The sequence below is a fragment of the Fukomys damarensis genome, unplaced genomic scaffold (assembly GCF_012274545.1).
Source record: "Fukomys damarensis isolate Sample0158 unplaced genomic scaffold, DMR_v1.0_HiC HiC_scaffold_19, whole genome shotgun sequence".
NCBI lineage: Eukaryota > Metazoa > Chordata > Mammalia > Rodentia > Bathyergidae > Fukomys > Fukomys damarensis.
In genome coordinates, this window is record NW_022900931.1 from 59,456,101 (window position 1) to 59,476,823 (window position 20,723).

At 54.5% G+C, this 20,723-nt stretch overlaps 2 protein-coding genes across 6 annotated transcripts in view; one reads left to right on the forward strand and one right to left on the reverse strand.

Annotated features, from left to right (window-relative positions):
• Pld3 (phospholipase D family member 3) overlaps positions 1-12,083 on the forward strand; it is a 19,505-nt gene extending 7,422 nt beyond the window's left edge. For 2 of the 5 annotated variants that reach the window (XM_010614484.3, XM_010614487.1), the window contains exons 2-12: positions 3,803-3,894; positions 3,997-4,071; positions 4,151-4,293; positions 4,738-4,921; positions 6,540-6,660; positions 6,738-6,865; positions 8,063-8,263; positions 9,927-10,066; positions 10,868-11,033; positions 11,397-11,496; positions 11,592-12,083. In XM_010614484.3, the coding sequence (XP_010612786.1) occupies positions 3,868-3,894; positions 3,997-4,071; positions 4,151-4,293; positions 4,738-4,921; positions 6,540-6,660; positions 6,738-6,865; positions 8,063-8,263; positions 9,927-10,066; positions 10,868-11,033; positions 11,397-11,496; positions 11,592-11,779 (1,473 nt within the window). In that variant the 5' untranslated portion in view covers positions 3,803-3,867 and the 3' untranslated portion in view covers positions 11,780-12,083. Of the gene's footprint in view, positions 1-665; positions 746-3,143; positions 3,246-3,802; positions 3,895-3,996; positions 4,072-4,150; positions 4,294-4,737; positions 4,922-6,539; positions 6,661-6,737; positions 6,866-8,062; positions 8,264-9,926; positions 10,067-10,867; positions 11,034-11,396; positions 11,497-11,591 lie in introns of those variants that run through there. The other 3 variants (XM_010614488.3, XM_019206122.2, XM_010614486.2) reach the window with 3 other exon arrangements.
• A 663-nt stretch (positions 12,084-12,746) lies between these two features.
• On the reverse strand, positions 12,747-20,609 carry Hipk4 (homeodomain interacting protein kinase 4). The gene is made up of 4 exons (XM_010614489.3): positions 19,148-20,609; positions 15,505-15,861; positions 13,553-14,428; positions 12,747-13,208 (listed from the first exon to the last, which is right to left on the reverse strand). The coding sequence occupies exons 1-4, from the start codon at positions 19,610-19,612 to the stop codon at positions 13,029-13,031; spliced, it is 1,878 nt and encodes a 625-aa protein (XP_010612791.1). The 5' UTR covers positions 19,613-20,609; the 3' UTR covers positions 12,747-13,028.
• Positions 20,610-20,723: the final 114 nt, after the last annotated feature.

Consider the following 20,723-nt stretch of genomic DNA (forward strand, 5'->3'; position numbering starts at 1 on the left):
AAAAAAAAAAAAAAAAAAAAAAAAAAAAAAAAAAAAAAAAAAAAGTAAAACTAAACTCGTAATTGAGGCATGGTGGCACATTCTACAAACCCAACATTATGGGAGGCTGACGCTGGAAGATCCTGAGTTTGAGCCCATAACGTGGTAATGTCTTGTCTCAAAATAAAAAGTGAAAAAGGACTGGGGAATGTAGCTCAGTGTGAAGGCCCTGGGTTTAACCTAAAGTACCACCAGAAACAAAACCAAAAAGCTACCTAAACTGAAGGTCTTTTCCCCCAAACTTGCTCCTCCCTCCGTCTGCTCACACCAACTAGTGCACCTCATCTTTGCTTTCACCCAGGCCCAAACCCTTCGAGTTGTCCTGGGCACCTTTCTTGTTCTCCATCCAGAAATCTCATCCACTCCACCTCCAGCACAAACCTGGGCTTCCCAGTCTGCTCCCCACACAGCCTGAGAAGCTGTGACCCCATGTGTTGTTTTTCAGAGGTGATGCAAACTGGGCAGCCTAAACCAGCGGAAGTGAATTGTGTCACAGCCTTGGAGGCTGAAGGTCTTCACCCAGGGTGTCTTCGGGAGAGCTGTGCTCCAGCCGGAGGCACGAAGGCAATACCATTCCTTGCCCCTCTGCCACCTCACTGGTCACGTGGCCTTCTGTGTGTCTTCCCTGCAGCCTCATGAGGACACTTGTCACTGGGGTTGAGCCCATACGGATAATCCAGGATGACCTCATCTCAAGATCCTAAATGTAATCACTTCTGATTTTTTCAAATAAGGTTACATACACAAGTTCCAGGGGTTTTGGCCATGCCAGACTTTTTTTTTGAGGCCACCATTAAACTCACAACACTCAAGATCACGTGCCTGCTCTGTTAAGAATCTGCAGGAGTTCCTTGCCCCCACCCCACCATTACTTACACTGCCCTCCCTCTTCCTATCCACACTAGGCGACTCAAGCCTCAGGGCCTTTGTACTGGCTGTGCCCTGCCCCCAGGAGTCCGGGCCCCTGTGGCTTGCTTTCACCCCTGAAGTTTTTCCTTAGGTGTCCCCTTCTCAATAAACCTCTCCTGATCTCCTTATTTAACACTGCAAACCATCCCACATCCCACATTCTCCAGGGAGTGTTTTCCCTTTTACGGCCCCTCAGTATCTAGGGGATATTGGCCCCCAAGGATAGCACAACTCTCAGACGGTCGAGTCCCTTACATCAAATGTTCTGGAAAGCCAGGTGCACTCGTATGCAATTGCAGTCCTAGCCTTTGTGAGGGAAATGGGAAGGCTGCTTGAACCCAAGAATTTGAGACCAGCCTGGGCAGCACAGCGAGACCCCATCTCAAAAGCAACCAACCAAGTGAAATCATAATGTGATTTCCCCAGACACCCCCCGCTATTTTTGAGACAGGGTCTTGCTGTGCAGTCCAGGCTGGCCTTTAACTCCCTATGTAGCCCTAAGTAGTCTTGAATTCCTGCCAATCCTCCAGTCTCTACCTCCCAAAAGCTGGGACTTACAGGTGTGTGGCATCCACCTGGCAGGTGATGTGTGTTTATTTTTCCACATCTGGGAGGCACTCAGGAAGGCTGAGGCAGGAGGAGCACAAGTTCAAGCTCAGCCTGGGTAATTTAGCAACTCAGAATTTTTTTTTAAACTTACAATTAAAATTTTTAATGTCTCAAAATTAAAAAGAAAGAGAGTTGGAGGATGCAGCTCACTCCGTGCCAAAGGCTTGGGTTTAATCTCCAATATATAGCAAAAAACGCTAAGTCAAAGGTTTCCTGCCCATTCCCCTCCCCGCTAACATTCCTCTGCCCCCCAACCAAGCATTATCTTCTTTGTCTCCCTATCTCCTCAGCCTTAGATAAACCCGGGCGGTTGCCCTTTCTTGCATAGTTATTTCTTAATCTGTGCTGAGATGGTTTCTATACTTCCCTGTAAGAAGCCTGTATTTCACAGTTTCAAAAAGAAAATAAGGGCCGGCGTTTTAGCTCAGTGGTTCTGCCGCCTACCTTACAAGCACAAGGGCCTGAGTTCAATCCCCCATACCAAAAATAAATAAATAATAAGAAAAAGAAAAAGAACAGCCAGGTGTGGTGGTGTATACCTATGACCCCAGCATTTGGGAGGCTGAGGCAGGACCATTACCATGAGCTCCAGGCCAACCTGAACTACAAAGCAAGACCCTGTCTCAAAAAAAAGCTTACAGTGACAAACAACCAGGACCCCCTGCCCCAACCCCACTCCCTTGAAAGGGAACACTTCTGAATTCTGTAGCTTCTCTCACTAACGGTACTTTATTGAGAGGTACCTGAGGACTTCCTGTGTGTTTGGGGGTGAGGGTTGAGGGGAGAATGTTGAAGGGGTGGGGGTTTTCTCCAACTATGGCTTTAAATCCTGTTTGGCAAATAAGAGAGGGATCCAGAAGGCTGGAGATCTCTCTCTCTCTCTCTCTCTCTCTGGTACTGGGGATCAACTGGGGAACTTGTGCTTGCGAGGCAGGTGGAGGAACCACTGGGCTAAATCTCAGACCCGCAGAAGAAAGCTGGATCTCAAAACAAAGTTGTCTTAATCCCTATCAAAATATCAGTTGGCTTTTCAAAAATCAAATAATGTAATCTGGACAAACTCCAGTAGAAAACACACCTTCTCTCCCCATCCTTCTCTTCCCATTCTCTGTCAAGTGCTGGGTCTCCTGCTGATTTTGTTGCTTTGTCTCTCAACTGGTTAACTTTGATCCCCCCTTTTATTGTATAAGCGTTTTGGTTATTAATTTTATTTATATATCTTGATATTTCTCTATTTATTATAGTCTTTATATTTATATAAATATCCTTTATATCTTTATATTCTCTATATATTATATATTATTATTATATTTATATTTATATATCTTTATATTCTTTGACTAGGTAATGCATGCTCACGGTATAAAAAATTCACAAGGTTTGTAGACCAGAAAAGATGTGCGGGTTCCTTTTTATCATGCGGCCTGGGGTGCATTTTACAAAGGCCATGCCCCGGTCATCCCGTAAACTGCCCCCGGCCCCAGACAGGCTGGTGGACAGTGTCTGGGGACCCAGCCCCCCTTCTCGCTGCGGTGAGCGCTGAACTAGGGCCAACGCGCACATGCGCAGATGCCCAGCTGCAATGGGCGGAGCCCCGCAAGGCCCCGCCCACCTCCCCTCCCACTCCTGTTCAGCCTGTCGGGGCAGAAGCTGGGGCCCCGCCGGAGGTAGCAGCAGCCACCTGGTTTGTAAGGCTGAGGTCCTTCTGGGAGGAGGGTAGAGGAGGTGGGGGGAAGCGGATTGAGGGGTGGTGAGGAGGCCCGGATAGTCCTGGGCTCTGCACCTGAGCTGCTGTGGTCTAATGGTTACCTGAGGTCGAGGGCAAAGGAGCCACCTGGAAAACGCTCCCTGAGTAGTACCTGGGCTGAGAAAAATGGGGCACAAAGATTCGAAGCTCCTCTGACCCCATCCAGGCCTGCCTTTGGGGAATGTCTGGACTGGAGCTCGGGATGAATAAAGGAGGGTGCTCGTGGGGAGCGGCGTGGGTGCTCGTGGGGGCAGGGTGGCCGCTAAAGGGAGACTGGATGCTGGCGTGAGGCGAAGGGAGCAGAGGCATTGGATCTCGAGGGATTTCGAAATTCCTGCTGACTAGCGACCAGCTTCCTCCTTTTGGGTGGCAGGCACTGTGCCAAGTGCCCCCGTGATCTTGGGCATGAGACTCAGTGGATCCCATAAACTAATCTGCCTTCTGTGATATCCCTCAAAAGCCCAGACACCCCACAAGTGCCTGCTTTTGCTCCCCTAGTTCCGAGACCCTGACACACCTACCTTCCCACCTGGACTCTGCGTCTACCCCAGCTACTTGGCAAGATGAAGCCTAAACTGATGTATCAGGAGGTAGGTGGCGGGATGCGAGTGGGGAGGGTCTGGATACTGTGGAGGTGGGTGACCCGCCGGACTGCCCTGTTAACCCCCATCTTCCCTGTCCCCACCTCCCAGTTGAAAGTGCCTGCTGAGGAGCCTGCCAGTGAGCTGCCCATGAATGAAATTGAGGCATGGAAGGCTGCGGAGAAGGTATGCACCCACAGTCCCTTGGTCGGCGTGAGGATCGGTGGGGCTGCCCCCTCGGCTGACCACCCCCTTCTCCCCACAGAAAGCCCGCTGGGTCCTGTTGGTCCTCATCCTGGCAGTGGTGGGCTTCGGTGCCCTGATGACTCAGCTGTTTCTATGGGAATACGGGGACTTGCATCTCTTTGGGCCCAACCAGCGCCCAGCCCCCTGCTATGATCCCTGCGAGTAAGTTGGGGTGGAGGGGAGCTGGGTGGCGGGGGAAGGCTGCAGGCCAAGGACACTTAAGCACACACAAGGAGCAGGGCTGTACTGCACCGGTGCAGCAAGGAAACAGGGGGGTTGCTGACGCCCAAGTGTATGCCCACCCCCCTTCCCCCTCCACAGTTTCTATGGCAGCCACAGCGTCATCTTCTCTGCAGGTCTGTGAACAAATAGACACGCACAGCGTCTCCCATCACATCTATGGATTGGCACACAGGCGTCTGCGTACATAATGTCCCTTCCACACTTCTAGACAGACAGTGGGCACCCACAAACACAGAATCATGAGAACAGGCACACACACAGATAGGCTCAGCTTTCCATCCCTGGGCACACAGGTGAGACTGCTTCCGTCCCAGCTGGTCATCTCTGGGTCATCTCTGTGGCTGACACTGTCCCCACCCCCAGGGCAGTGCTGGTGGAGAGCATTCCTGAAGGCCTGGACTTCCCAAATGCTACCATGAGCAACCCCTCCACGAGCCAGGCCTGGCTGGGCCTGCTTGCCGGTGCTCACAGCAGCCTGGACATCGCCTCCTTCTACTGGACCCTCACCAACAATGACACTCACATGCAGGAGCCCTCTGCCCAGCAGGTACCTGCCAGCTTGGGCTCTGGCTGGCAACAGGGGTGTCAGGGGGGGAGGGTAGAGCCCAGTAGGGAGGAAGATGAAGGATTTTCTTCTGCAACCCTGGAGACAGGTCTCACATGGCCTGCTAGACACAGGTGTCTGGAAGCAGCTGTCTTCATGTGGCCCTCTGGACTGGGTGCATTTGTCACGATCATCTGGAGGCCTCAGAATGTCAGGGTGTGGGTTTGGTTACAAGGTATTAGGCTGGCAGATGTCGCTTGCCCACAAGCTGCCCTGACCCTGTCGCACGAAGACATCGAAGAGAGGAGTAAGTAGCAGTCCAACCTCAGGTGCTACCAGCATTGTGACCTTTGGCAGGTCGCTTCTCAGTTTCCTGCTCTGTAAGAGGGGGACAGCATACACTGCCTGCCCAGCAGGGCTCTCTCAGGAGAAAACAGACTGGTCCATGCAAATGGACAGTGACTGGTATACAAGCACTCCATTATAAGCATTTGTTGTTAATACATCCTGGCTATGGTTTGCAGACAAACTTTAAAAACATAAAATCTCCATAGTTTGTTTTGTGTTTTGAGACAGAGTCTTGTGATGTAATTTAGATTGGCCTTGCAATCACTATGTAACCCAGGCTGGCCTCCTGACCCAGCATCAGAGTGCTAGGATTATAGGTATGTGCCACTACACGTGGCTTCTCCATAGTTTAAGAAGGAATGGTTCAGGTGAATAACTCCTACTATTGAAAAATATGATAACTTCTTTAAACCCGGCACACACCTGTAATCCGAGGACTTGGAAGGCTGAGGCAGGAGGATCACTATAAGTTCAAGGCCAGCCTGAACTAATTAGCAAGGTCATGTCTCAGAAAAACAAAACAAAAACTAAACAAACATGATGACCTTGATCTTTCTGTTTTCTGCTGCCTATGTTTATGAGAAGTTAACTTAAAGTTTACCAAAATTACAGAGCTCCTGAAGCACTCCTAAAAAAAAAAAAATTAAATTAAAAACCACCCAAGCCAGGTTTGATGGCACATACCTATAATCTCAGCATTCAGGAGGCTGAGGCATAAAGGTTGCTACAAGTTCAAGGCCAGCCTGGGTTACGCAGTGAGTTCAAGGCCAAAACTGTCAAAAAAACAAGTCAGGTATAATGGTGCACCAAGGAGACTGAGGCAGGTAAATCACAAGTTCAAGGCCAGTGTGGGCAACTTAGCAAGATCCCATCTCAAATCAAAAACAAAGGGGCTAGGGATATAGCCCAGTGGTAGAGCACTTGTCTAGCAGATGCAAGATCCTGGGTTTTATCCCCAGTGTGTGTGTGTGTGTGTGTGTGTGTGTGTGTGTGTGTGTGTAAAGACCTCAGTCTTCTACTGAAGTGGATCACAGCCCAGAAGTAGAAGCAGATGGCACATGTTCTGGGTTCAAATCCTCATTCACCACTGAGTTCTGCAGCTCGGTTTCCTCATCTGCACTAAGGGAATTCTCCCTGTAGTGGTGAGAATTCACTGAGTTCAGACATCAAGGGGCCTGGTACACAGTGGGTACCAGGAACTTGGTGGCTCCTATAGTTATCAAGCCAGGTCTTGAAATAGCTGGCCCACCCCTCAGAAGCTCTCTGCCTGCAGGGTGAGGACGTTCTCCGCCAGCTGCAGACCTTGGCACCTCGAGGCGTGAAGGTGCGCATCGCTGTGAGCAAACCCAATGGGCCCCAGCCGCAGGCGGACCTGCAGGCCCTGCTGCAGAGCGGTGAGCTGGGGGCAGTGAGGGCAGTGCACCTAGGGCTGCCCAAGCTGGCCCCTGACCACCACCCCTCTTGGCTGCAGGTGCCCAGGTCCGCATGGTGGACATGCAGAAGCTGACCCACGGCGTCCTGCACACCAAGTTCTGGGTGGTGGACCAGACCCATTTCTACCTGGGCAGTGCCAACATGGACTGGCGCTCCCTGACTCAGGTCTGCCCGCACCCTTCCCCACTTCCCTTCCCGGCCGCTTCGTGGCCCACAGGTTCCAGCTTCTCCCTGCAATCCCTCCACTCTCTGTCCATCTCTGCAGTGGTTCTCTTCCCACTCCCTACCAAGCCATCCTAGCCATCCCCCAGTCTGGCCCTCCATCACCCTCCTCCTGGTCATGGAAGCTTGGGCATCCCTCAGAGGACTGCCAACCCTGTGTAGGGCATTCAAGGCCCCACCCACTGATGTGGCCTCCATTCTTCATTCCATGAATGCCCGTCCTACACCCAGTACTGTCCTGGGTGATGCTAGGAAAGTGGTGGTAATGGATGAACTTCATGAAAACAGGGTGGCCCATGGAGCCTGACCTATTGCCAGGCACTGACAGCCCAGGGGGCCTCAGGGATAGGATGGGGAAACTGTGGGCTTTGTAAGCCCAGAGGAGTCATCTGACCCAACCTGGGGTGTCAGGAAAGATTTCCCAGAGGAGATGACAACTGATCTGATACTAAAGGATTGGCAGGAGTCAGCGCAAGAGAGGGAAGAGGGGACAGCTGAGGCTGAGGCATTGATGTGATTTTAAGAAACGACAGGACATTAACTCACTAGTTCATTTCAACAACTACTTCCCCAAATCCCTAGAATTACTGCTTATGCAGGGAGATGCTGAGAATCCAGCTGTGATTGAGACATCCATGCGGCCTGACCTCCTGCCCAGTAGGGACACGGGTTTGTCAGCAGAGAGAAGGAAATCCCAGGGTACGGTGAGAGCCCGGAACGCCTGACATGGTTCAGGCCGTCTGGGGAGGCTTCCTGGAGGAGGAACATTTTGGCGTAGATCTAAGAATGAGCAGGAGCCACCACAGTGGCCCACACCTGTCGTCTCAACTACTCAGGAGCCTGAGGCAGGAGAATTGAAGAGTTCAAAACCAGACTAGACCATTTTAATAAGACTCTGTTTTCAAATAAAATACTAACAGGACTGGGGATGTAGCTCAGAGGTAGGGCGCTCACCTGGCGTGTGTGAGGGCCTGGGTTCATACCTATGAGCTGCAGTTGAAAGCTCTAGGACTCTAGCTCTTCAGAGTAGGAATGGAGGAAAGACTTAAGGGACAGAGGGGAGTAGACCAAGGGATAAAGACTGGGCTTGGGGTGTCCCCGTCATCTGTGGGCACCGGACTCAGCACTGCCCTCCTGCAGGTCAAGGAGCTGGGTGTGGTCATGTACAACTGCAGCTGCCTGGCTCGAGACCTCACCAAGATCTTCGAGGCCTACTGGTACCTGGGCCAGGCAGGCAGCTCCATCCCGTCAACCTGGCCCCGGCCTTATGACACCCGCTTCAATCAAGAGACACCTATGGAGATCTGCCTCAATGGGACCCCTGCTCTGGCTTACCTGGCGGTGAGTGTGGGGCAGTGGGCCTGCTACACCAGGGAAAATGTGTCAGAGCCCCCAGCCCTGCCTGGTGAATCAGGAGCCTAGACTGTGTCTCACCCTCCCTAGGCCTCATTTCCATCTAAAAATAGATAGGCTAAGATTTCCAGCAGCAGAGTTCATGTACCCCAAACCCTAGGTGTTGACCACAGGCATTTCTTTCCATGTAAATTAATAAAATTAGCTGGGCATTGTGGCACACACCTGGAATCCCAGCTTAGGGTGGGCAGGGTGTGGGCACTGAGGCAGGAGGATTGCTTCAAATTCCAGGCCAGACAGGGTTGGGTAGTGAGTTCAAGGCCAGCCTGAACTACATAGCAAGACTGTCTCAAAAAAGAAAAAATTTTAAATAAAGTAATGAAAATTACATGGTGAATTATTCCGTTCCTCAGTTGCATCAGTTACATTTCAAGAGCTCAGTAGCCAAGCGGCAGCTCTTGTCTAGATTGCTCAAGATCTGCCTCTCAGTCAGGCCAGGTAATCCCAACCCTGGGAGGCTGAAGCAGGAGGATAGCAAGTTTCAGCCTGCCTGCCAACTGAGCGATTTAGGGAGAACCCGCCTCAAAATAAAAAGGAGCTGAGGATATAGTTCAGGGCAAAGGCCTTCTGTTCAGTCTCTAAAACTGCAAAATAACAAAATAAAATGCCGGGTGTGGTGGGGCACACCTGTAACCTCAGCACTGGGGAGGCTGAGGCAGGAGGATTGCCACTGAGTCCAAGGTCAGCCTGAATTGCATAGCAAAACCCTTTCTCAAAAAAAAACCCAAATAGGGCCAGGGATTTAGCTCAGTGATTCTACCACCTGCCACCTGCCTTGCAAGCACAAGGACCCGAGTTCAATCCCCAGTACCAAAAAAACAAAACAAATAAATACATACATACATATACATTAATAGTCCTAGGGCAGGGGATTTAGTTTAGTGGTTTGGCCGCCTGCCTTGCAAGCGCAAGGACCCAAGTTTGATTCCTGGTACAAAAACACAAAACAAACAAAACAAAACAAAAAAAACTTACTTCTTTGTCTCAACTACATAGTGAGACCCTGTCTCAAAAAAGAAACAAACAAAAAAAAGAGGCCGGGTATGGTGGTTCATGCCTGTAATCCCAGCACTCGGGAGGCTGAGGCAGGAGGATTGCTGCGAGTTCGAGACCAGCCTGAGCTACATAGTGAGTTCCAGGTCAGTCTCAACTACATAGTGAGACCCTGTCTCAAAACAAACAAACAAACAAACAAACAAACAAAAAAACAGTCCTAGGCTCCACCCCAATATTTTTCTCTAGAATGCTTTGCACAGTGAGCCATAAGGGTTTGCATTTCTAAGAAGTTTCCAAGTGACATTCTTGCTGCTGGATCAGTAACCACTCAGCATAAATTTTGGAATCAGATGGGTTCAATTCCTGGCTCCGTTTATCAGCAGTGTGGCCTTAGGCCGGTCGCTTACCCTCTCTGAACCTGTATCATCCCCTGAGAAGTGGGCGTGGTAATTAACCCTCCCCATCTCCCGCCCCATCACGGAGGCTAAGGGCTCAGTGCATTCCACTGGAGCTGGCTCTGGTGAGCTGTGGTACGCAGGGTCCACTGACGATGCCCCTGGCTGGGGACTCGTCGTGACTGCTCCCTCCCCTCCAGAGTGCACCCCCACCACTCTGTCCCAGTGGTCGCACCCCAGACCTGAAGGCTCTGCTCAATGTGGTGGACAACGCCCGGAGCTTCATCTATATCGCAGTCATGAACTACCTGCCCACTATGGAGTTCTCCCACCCGCACAGGTACTTCAAGGCACACATCGGGCTCAGGACGGGGAGCCCCTGCCTGTAGAGGGAATGATGGGGCTCTGAGAGCAGGCAGGGAGGCCAAAGCAAGGGTGAGAGGCACAGGGGAAGCCATGGGGAGAAGGAGGTGGCAGGGTCTGGGTGTTTGAGGTAGAGAAGCAGGCATTGTTGGGGAGATGGGAGAGGCTGCAGGTAATGAAGACAAGGCTGAGAATATTGGGGCTTGGGGACAGGTATGGGAAGCTAGAAACCTAAAGTAGAGGGTGGAGGATGCGGGGTTGGAGAAGGTAAGAAGTCACAGGATAGAAACGGTGTGAAGGGTTAGGGGAAGGGGACTGGGCATGCAGGGTCGGATCTGTGGTCCGAGGCAGTGTGGGGTCAGCAGATGAATTGGGGAGACTGTGCGGTGGCATCTGCCTGTCATCCCAGCACATTGGGAGGCTCAAGCAGGAGCTTCGCAAGCTGGAGTCCAGCATGGGCACCTGAATAAGACCTGTCTCGAAATCAAAAATAAATGGCTAGGGATATGACTCAGCAGGAAGGCCCTGGGTTTAATCCCCAAGGCCACAAAAATAAAAAGAGGACTGGGTTTTGCAGGGCACGAGAGGGAACCAGGAACAGGAGGAGATGAGGGGCCTAAGCAGGGAGAAGGAGAGGCTGGGAGCCAGCAGTGTGGTGCTTCTGAGATTTGGGGGCTCTGAGAAGTTAACTCGGGCCAGGCTTGGCTCCCCAAACCTGAGGGCCAAGCCTGGAGACACAGCTGCGCTCCTGCCGCACAGCCGCTCGCCTCACCCCCAGGTTCTGGCCCTCCATCGACGACGGGCTGCGCCAGGCGGCCTACGAGCGGGGTGTCAAGGTGCGCCTGCTGATCAGCTGCTGGGGACACTCCGAGCCGTCCATGCGCCCCTTCCTGCTCTCCCTGGCAGCCCTGCGCGACAACCACACCCACATGGACATCCAGGTGGTAAGCAGTGCTGGGGACACAGCCCAAGTGGAGCTCACGTGTCAGCCGACGCGATCCACAGCGAGCCCTGCCACGATCGGGAAGAGTGGCCAGAACAGGGAGGTGCAGGCAGAGGTTGGGGATGGGATAGCAGGGCATGAAAGAAGGACCTGACCTAGCCTGAGGGGTCAAGGATGACATTCTGGAAAGGGGCATCTAAGATGAGACTTCGGGGATGAACAGGAGCCATTCTAGGGAGCAAATCTGCAATAGGCTTGACAGGGTCTTCCCTGCTGTCAGTGTTCACTAGGAGCCCCTGGCCCTGCCAGCTGGTTGTTCGCCCAGCTGCATCTTGCACTCCTTGCCACCCCCTGTCTTTGGCAGAAACTCTTTGTGGTCCCAGCAGATGAGGCTCAGGCCCGGATCCCATACGCCCGTGTCAACCACAACAAGTACATGGTGACCGAACGTGCCGCCTACATCGGTAAGTGACCCAGGGGACAGAAGGAGGGAAGGCCCTGGCACCAGAGCCTGGCCAACCCCTCGTGGTGGCTGTTCTTCTCCATCCCCTCCTCCTAGGGACCTCCAACTGGTCTGGCAACTACTTCACGGAGACCGCGGGCGCCTCGCTGCTGGTGGCGCAGAACGGGCGTGGTGGGCTGCGCAGCCAGCTAGAGGCGGTTTTCCTGCGGGACTGGGACTCTCCCTATAGCCACGACCTTGACGCCTCTGCTGACAGTGTGGGCAACGCCTGTCGGCTGCTCTGAGGCCCAGTCCAGTGGACAGGCCAAGGCCTGTGAGGCCCCCGTGGACCCAGATAGGGTCCCGGTCCCTGTCCCCATGCCCCCGCTTCTGTCCGCCCCATTGTGGCTCTACAGGCTCTCCCCTGCGCTCCCACCTCTACCTCCACCGCACTGGCCTGACGCTATGGCCCCGGGACCTAGCAGAGCTGGGGGAGGGATCAGCCCCTGAAAAAGTGGGGGTGCATGCTGGGCCTGGACCCTTGGCCCACCCCCCTTTCCAGGGCAAAGAGGGCCCAAAATTATAATAAGAAGTAAATAATTGTCTGTATAGCCTGTGCCTGACTGAGTGGTATGGGGGGGCGGATAGGTGACAGCTGGCATGGGCCTCTGGTGGGGTAGCTTAGTGTGCTGAGCCCTCGGCATGTGACCAGTGCAGTTTGGTGTGTGCTCAGCATGCCGTGTGCAACCGTGTGGGCTGGCTCCGGCTGAGCACGTGTGTAGCCAGCATGGGGTAGCATGTGCCACACACTAAGCATGCTCCAGGTTACAGCATGGACTGGACCATGGCCATATCCCAAGGGTGGACCAGCATGCCTGAACCTTGGAGTGTGCGCCTAACATGCATTTATGCCTGCCGGCTGGATTTGCACTTAGCATGTCCCAGGCACAGGCAAGTGCACGTCAAGCCTGAAACATTTAGGAAGGTCTGGTGATCAGTGAGACCTCAGCATTTGGCAAACTCAAATGATCTGGGGCTGGATTTGCAAGGTATCAAGCACTTAGCACATTTAAGGGGTGGGTTGGTGTACCAAGCACAGCCTCTCCCTCTCAGTGCCACACAGCCCAGCCCCTAGCCTGAGCCAGTGGTCAGCTGGGTACAGCATGGCAGAGCCAGGCCCTGGGTGCCAGCCTGGTGCCCATCCCTTGGGACAATCCAGGCCTCAGGCAGTGAAGACAGGCAAGAGGCAGGACTGCTGAACAGTTTTTTTATTGAAATAGGTGGAGGTAGCAGGACCAGGGCAAGCTTGGGTCAGCGGATTGCAGCCCTGTTTCTGCTGAGCCTGGCCAGGAGGGCCACGGGCCAGACTTCTGGGGCCTCTGGTTTCCTGGGGGTAGGTGTGGGCGTGCCCTGGGGGCAGGGGGCATTCTGGATAACTGTCTTTCTGTAAGAATAATGTGTGGCTTTGGGGGACGGCTCTGAGGAATGGTTCAGGACAAGGAGATGCCAGCCCCAGCAGTGCAGCTCCCAGTCATGGGTAGGGTGTGATCGCCGTCACTGATGCCCACCGACATGCTGTAGAAAGCTGGTGCCCCGGGGTGGAGCATGCGGGTGGAGGTGGCGGGGTGGGACTCCCTGAGCCCGCAGGCCTCTGATGCCCTCCAGGGTCCAGTCGGCCTCACTTAGCCATTCTCCAGGACAGTAATTGGGGTTGAAGAGCTCGGGGCCTGACCTCTGTGGGGAGAAGAGGGCATCAGCAAGAAGGTGCGTGCTGGTCTTCTGTCCCACACCCTCCTGAAACGGGAGCATGCACGAGACCTCCCCCCAGGGCTCAGGTGAAGCAGGTTGCAGTGGCTTGTGCCGTCCTGAGGGTTGCATGTGCCCCACCGGATCACCTTATGAGGGCCGATTAGCGTTCACCAAACCCGCTTTCCTGAATATGGGCTCATGTGTTCTGGACCCCACAGCAGCTGCAGACATGCAGGTGTGTGGGAGGCAAGGCCTGGTGATCTGTGCCCCCATGCTGAAGCGAGCTCCAGGGGAGGCCCTGACCTACCCACGCCCAACCCCCAGTTTACCTCCTCGTCCATCGCTGTGTCCTGGATGCAGGGCCCGTCGCCCTCCTGCTGTGGGATGGCAGGTGGCTCAGCAGGGGCCCCCTGGCACTCTCCGTCACAGCCGCTGCCCCGGAGGGGTCCGTCGTCCTCTGGCGAGGCCTGACTCAGCCGGATGAGGTTGCTGAAGTTGGAGTTGGACTTGGAGCCCGAGGGCAGCCTGCGGGTCTTGTGGCGGCCTGCCAGGCGGCTACTGTAGAAGGCTAGGATGGGTTCTGGGCCCGAGCTGGGGACCTGGCAGCTGGCGGTGGCCGCCTTGAGTGTGGTCAGCGTGTCGGAGACCCTGTCGGCCTGGGCTTCACCCCACAGCCCACACCCGGCCTCCTGCAGGCTCAGATCGTCCAGCTGGTCGATAGCCCTTTGCATGCCTGGTGCCTTTTCATCCTGGAAGAAGGGCCCGCCATTTGCCAAGCCACCTCTGCCCACAGCGGACATTGCCTCCTCTTCTTCCTCTTCCTCTTCCTCTTCCTCGGCCAAACGGTAGTAGGGCGGCTTGTCCTCAGCGGAGGCAGCGGCAGACAGAGGTGGCCTGCCCTCAATCTGCAGTGACTGGCGGCAGCCCTGCAGCGACAGCTGGTAGTAGTGCGTGCCCTCGTGGGTGCTGCGCAGCTGCTGCATGGTCACGAAGGGGTGGTGCAGGGCTGCACTGGGGCTGATGCGCTCATGCGACTCCCAGGTCAGCATGCGCTTGATCAGCTCCACCATGCTCTTGAGATCGGCAAGCTCGGCCAGCGCCTCGCGGTCCAGGAAGCTCAGCCACCCCGCAGCCCCACCGCAGTTCACCGTCTCAATCTGGTCCAAGGACTTGAGCATGTACTTTCGGCGCTCCAGTGGGCGCACCTAGAGGGACATAGGTGGCACTGCCAGGTGGTGACAGTCCAGGCCCCGGGCCCCACACACTCTGGCGCTGGGCCCCACTTGCAGCTCTGCTTGTGATCTGACCTGGAGCTGTCTTGCTGTTAGCAGGCTGCACCTGATCCCTCGCGCTAGACCTGTCTAGTCCAGAGCTTTTCTGCTGCTGTGGGAAAGGTGCCCAGCTGCACCGTTTGGTCCTCCTGTCACCTAACCCAGAGCCTTCTCTGAACCAAGCCCCACGCCTCACCCTAGGCCTCTAGTTGTGGGTCCAGCCCCTACCAGAGGCTAGCATGGGGGCGCCCTAAAACCTTCAGTCTTCCCTGGAGTCAAATCCAGACCCTTCTTGCTGTCGCAGCCTCCACACCTGATCCCAGCCCTCCTGCACACACACCCCACCCCGTGGTTGGACCCAGGCCTTTCTTATTACACAAGTTTGATCACTCCAGCCATGGAGCTATCAGAGAACCCGCCATAAACTCCATTCCCCCATTGGTGTCACCCGACCCTTCCTGCTGTGAAAGTTTCCATAATGGCCCCAAACTTCTGGTCCCCACTGCTGTCTAACCCAGGTTCTCCTTCTGCACAGGGTTGATGACTATAATCCCAGAGGGAGCAGGGGGCCTGCCTTAAACTTCTAGTCACACCTAGGGTTCTCACTCACATCCCCCTTTCTGTCATGACTCACATCCAGCCCCACACCGGTGTCCTCCGCATTCTGACTCAAATCTCCTCTGCTGTACAGGTTGTTAAGGACAGATCTGAAGCCGGCTGAGAAGCTGCCCGAATCCCACCGGCATGCTTGTGCTATAACCCAATCCCTCCGGCTACAGCAGCCCTTGACCTCTGAGCCCCAGACTTCCATTCCTCCCTGCAGAGTCACCAAGATGTATCTTACCGCAGCAGTCCCAAAGCTGATCCTCAGATTCCCAGCCATACCTTCGGTCTCACCCAGAATTTTCTGGCTGTGAAAACCCTCACAGCTGACCCCAAGCTTCTGTCCTCCCTAAGGTCTAATGTAGCAGCCCCCTTACTGACTGCCCTCACCCTGCCCACCCTCCTACCTTGGTCTCCGCCAGGTAGTCAGTCAAGGACTTGAGCTGCCAGGGGTTGGCGGCATCAGGGTGGGGGTTGCGCTTGAAGAAGTGATGGGCCTTGCGGGCGGCGTGCAGCAGGTGGGGCTTGGGCAGGCCCTGGGTCTCACAGATGTAGCGCACCTGGTCGTACTCATTATTGCCCGGGTAGAGGGGCCAACCCAGGTGCAGCTCGGCCATGACGCAGCCCAGGGACCACACATCCACCTTCTCGCAGAAGGGCAGCCCCAGCAGAATCTCGGGGGCCCGGTAGAAGCGGGACTGGATATAGGGCTCCTTCACGTAGCGCACCTCACTGAAAATGCTGGCTGAGCCGAAGTCGATCACCTGTGGAAAGCAGGGGGTGGGGACAAGGGCAGATGAGCAGTGTGGGGTGGGGGACAGCTGACCTGGGCCTCCGGGCACCTCTCACCTGGTGTGCTGTATCTGTCCTTTGGCTCTGCCTGTGAGCCTTCGTCTCCTGTTCTCCCATGTGTGTCCCTGTCTCTGTCTTCCAGCCATCGCCCCTGGGTAGTGTCTGACTCCCTGTGTCTCTGATTCTCTGCCCTAGGTCTTTCCTGTGGCTCTGAGGGTTGAGACCTTTCTCTCTCTCTCTCCAAGACACTTGCTTAACAGCAAATCAGCTTTGGCTCCGGCCTCTTTTTTTCCTTTTCTCAGGAGCAGGGACTGAATCCAGGGCTTCACACTAAGCTAAACCTCCTGCCCTTCTTTTGTTATTTTGAAACAGTCTTCCCAGACTCCTCAGGCCGAACTCAAACTTGCCATCCTTCTGCCTCAGCCTCTCAAAGTGCCGGGATTAGTTGCAACCACCACATCGAGCTGGACTCCACATTCCAACAGACCCCAATCTGCTCGCTCTGCCTTCCCCCGACTTTCTCCCATACTCACACTCCTCTCGTCACATGGGCCTCCTCACAGTTCCTCACACACCACACCTCCCCTGCTCAGGGCTGCTCCCTCTGCCTGCACCGCTCTCTCTCCGGCTTCCATGTGCCTCCCTCCATCTTTTCTTTTTGGTCTTCACTCAGATGTCACCCCAGTGAGGACTTCCTGGCTGTCTTGTCAAAAACAGCAGCGCCCACCTTTCCCGCTCCTAGCTCTAACTTTGACTATTGCTCGTAACACTATATTTTACACATTATGTATTTTACTTTTTATCATCATTTTTCTCTGCACCTAAGGATGCCAGTCCTAGTAGGGCAGGGATTTTGTTTGATCTGTTCAATGCTGTGTCTCTGCAGATCTAGAACAATGCCTGTAGCTGGGTGTGGTGGTGCACACTTGTAATCCCAGAACTTGGGAAGCTGAGGCAGGAGGATTGCTGTGAGTTTGAGGCCAGCATGGACTACACCATGAGTTCAAAGCCAATCTGAACTACATAGTGAGACCCTGTCACAAAACAGAACAAAACAAAAACTGCCTGGAATGCAGGGGGCTCGGGAAGGATGGGTGATGGAGGGATGGACAGATAGATGGACGCATGGATGAGTGGAGGACAGATGAAGAGATGGATGCTTGGATGGATGGGCTTATGTTTCTATCATTCTTCCACACTCTTGCTTGTCTCTGCAACTGCCTCTTCCTAGCTTGAGCCTCATGCCTGAGTGCCTCCTTTGTTTTCATTTCTGTGCTACCCACTTCTGTCTTCATCACCAGGCACTGTTTGTGCCCTGTATGGCCCTTGAACCAGCAGTGTGAATGTAAAAACCATTGTTTTTCTCCATACCTCTGAGGGAAGCTGTCTGCATTTTCTTGCTGAACCTCCAAGACCAACCTTTTTTATTTTTTATTTTTTTTTAGTTTGTTGAGATAGAGTCTCACTGCATAGTCCAGGCTGGTCTTAAGTTCACTATATATAGTCCAGGCTGGCCTCAAATTCGTGACGATCCTCCTGCCTCAGCCTCCCAAGTACTAGTATTACAGGCATGTACCACCATTCCTGGCCAGACTTGCTTTCTCTTGGTAAAGGTCTTGGTTTCCCTTGTCTGAGTTTCTTTGTTTTTCATTCAACCTTGGTTGGTTGGTGGGTTGGTAATGGGGATTTAACCCAGGGCCTTTGCACTGAGTTATATCTCCAAGCGTTTTTAAATTTTGGGGATCTCATTAAGTTTCTAAGTTGCCCAGGGCTCCAGCTTGCCTTACCCTCTCCAAATGCTGGCACCGCTTGGTGTATACCACCACATCCGGCTCCTCACCTTCTGTTGGCAGAAGCCAGTATCAAGCTATGGTTATTAATCTCGATTCTGAGCCCAGCCTGCTGGGCCAGGACCCTGAGAGGTTGAGTGACTCTGGGAGCTGTGCCAATGCCTGTTCGTCTACAAGCAGGATCAGTGTGCCAACACTGGCTGGGTGCTGGGCATCCCCGGCTGCGTGTATGGAAGTCCCTCGTTCCCTGGGTCTCTGGGCAGAATGATTTGTCCTCTCCTGTCTGTGTCTCCCATACATTCGCTGAGTGCTGCCTCCAACTTTAGACGGGGAGGTGCCCGGGCCCAGGCCTGCTCTCAGAACGCTCCAGGCTCAGAGCCATCACCAGAGAGTGACGAAGCCATAAACGGACAGAGGGGTCAGGGCTAGGATGGTAGAGGGTCATGGAGGTGGGTGGGGAGCAGAGGTACCCTGGTGTGCCCAGCACAGGACAGGGCCTGGTGCAGAGAGGCCTCTGGTGAATGTTGATGGATGAGGTGACGGTGACAAGTAATACTGCAGTCACACTTGGCAGCTGTTCAGACCAACACCGCTCCTGAACCCCTCGGGTCCTCCTGCCTCTCTCCCGCTTAGTATCGGACCACCAATTGACCCGCTGTCTCTAGCTCCAGTCTACCCAGAGCCCACCCACGGCTCCTCCCATGCCCACACTGTCCCTGCTGTGTCCCCTGTCCTGCCCACCCCCTGTAAGGTTTCCCTCCCACAGGAAGCAGCCCGACCATGTCATTCCTCCACTGAGCATCCATCTGCGGCTCCATCTCCCACAGAATAAAACCAAAGTCCCTGATGGGCCTCTCGAGGTCCTGCACAACCCCACCCCATCACCTCCTTTTTTTTTCTTTTTTTTACAGTTTAGGCTGGCCTTGAATTCACTGTGTAGCCCAGCCTGGCCTCAAACTCAGGGCAATCCTCCTGCCTCTGCCTCCCGAGTGCTGGGATCACAGATGTGCGCCTCCACACCCAGTGCGCACTGGCCATCCCCTCTATGCTTTTTCTCTGTACGTCCACGCAGCTCCCCGCACCTCCTTGGGACTCTCTTCCAACATCAGCTTCTCAGGGAGGCCTCCCAGATCACCACGTCTAAAACTGCGCTCATCACCGCTCCCACCCCGTTCCACAGCCCACAGCCTTCTCCTCCAGCTTTTATCTTCTCTCCTTCCCGTTTTCCTGGGTCACCTCTCACTCCTTCGTGACTCCTTCGTGACCCTTATAGATCGCCAGCCCCAGAAGGACAGGGTTGGGCCCAAGAGCTGAGCTGGGAACGGAAGTGGACAGGGAACCCTTAGGGCCTGGAGGGGCACGGGGGGTCCTCGGTCTGCAGTGGAGATGGGGAGCCTGGCACGGGGAGGGGAGGAAGACCCCAGGGCCAGGAGGTGGCACAAGCACCGGGGCGGGGCAGCGCCCTCACCTTGACCCTGAAGGGGCAGCGGGTCTGGTCCACCAGCATGATGTTCTCCGGCTTGAGATCCGCGTGGATGATCGCCAGCTCCTTGAGCCGCGCCAGGGCCCTGAGTACCTGCAGGGTGACTGTCCGGATGTGGCGGGCGGGGAGGGGCGCGAAGTTGTTCTCCTTCTGGAACTCGAACAGGTTTTGCTCCAGCAGCTCGAAGACCAGGTAGAACTTGAGGGCATCGTGGAAGAACTCGAGGAAGCGGACGACGTGGGCTTCCTCGGGGTCCAGGCCCCGCATGCAGCGAAGCAGCTTCAGCTCGTTCTTGATGATGCGGCCGCGGTACACGTCGTTCTTTAGGATCTTGATGGCCACCATCTCGCCGGTGCTTCGCCGCCAGCCCTTGGCCACCTCCCCAAAGGTGCCCTTGCCCAGCACCTCAATGATATCGTAACAGTCTGTCTCTGATTGGATGGTGGCCATGGTGCCCCTGCCACCAGAGGCTGTCCTGCTCCGTCCCCCAACCACAGGCTCTGTCGCCGAGGCCTCCCACTCTGCGGCCGGCCCGAGGGTCCCCCAGCGGGGAAAAGAGAACCACGCTCTCGCCTCTCCCTGTGAGGTTGGCCCCCAAGTCCCTGGTACCGCTCAGCCCCCTTGGCCACTCGGTGAGTCTGCCAGGGGCTGCACCCCTCCCCCAAAGCCCTTCTGGCTTGGGACGAGGGGCCGCAGGCCACTCCGAATGAGTTCTAGTGGCACTGAGTGGCTCTGGTTCTGTTGTTGGAGACCTGAGCGCCAGCTAGAATGGGGGGTTGGGTGCCAGGTGGGGCCCCTCCCCCACCCCATGACGGAACCCTGGAGAGGCACGCAGGGCAAGGGAGGGCTGAGAGGGATTCTGATGGTGGACCTTGGACGTACAGTATGGGAAAGGGGACAGACCTACAGACAAAAGTAAGGAAAGGCAGACTTTTCACGTTAAGGGGAAGTGCCCGTGTGTGTGTGTGAAACGTCCTCCCAGCCTGTGGTTGCCATGCGGTAGATGTAATGGGTAGATGACCCAGATAGTAAAAGGTTCTGAATACAAACTAAAGAGTTTGGCTTTTGCACTAAGGGCACTGGGGAGCCAAAGCAGGGGTTAGAGCAAGGGAGGACAGGGTCAGATCTGAGTATCAGAAAGTATGAAGAGGGGTAAATTGGAGGGCAAAAGAGTGGAAGCCCCAAACCCAGAACGAAAGTCAAATCAGGGCCCGCCCAGGTGACAGAGATTGGGGAAGAGTGAAGGAGGTGGTTGGATGGAACATTTGAAAAGCCAGGAGGACTGGCCATGGAACTGACCAGGTGTCACAGAGAGGAAGAAGCTATCTAAAACAAGACCCAGGGCTGTTTTATTCTGGGGAGAAAATGCTGAGGTAAGATTAGGGAATTAACATAAAATCATCCAGCTGGGCGTGGTGGCGCATGCCTGTAACCCCAGCACTTGGAAGGCTGAGGCAGGAGGATCTCCGTGAGTTCAAGACCAGCCTGAGCTACATAGTGAGTTCCAGGTCAGTCTCACTACATAGTGAGACCCTGTCTCAAAAAACCAAAAAACCAAAAA

What these genes read in the sequence shown, in the direction of transcription:
- Hipk4 (XM_010614489.3), bottom strand. Translation starts at nt 19,612, where the DNA reads ATGGCCACCATCCAATCAGAGACAGACTGTTACGATATCATTGAGGTG. An exon ending in GCTGCCCCTTCAGGGTCAAG is followed by an intron (nt 15,862 to 19,147) that starts GTGAGGGCGCTG and finishes TGCTTTCCACAG; the next exon opens with GTGATCGACTTCGGCTCAGC. An exon ending in ACACAGCGATGGACGAGGAG is followed by an intron (nt 13,209 to 13,552) that starts GTAAACTGGGGG and finishes TTCTCCCCACAG; the next exon opens with AGGTCAGGCCCCGAGCTCTT.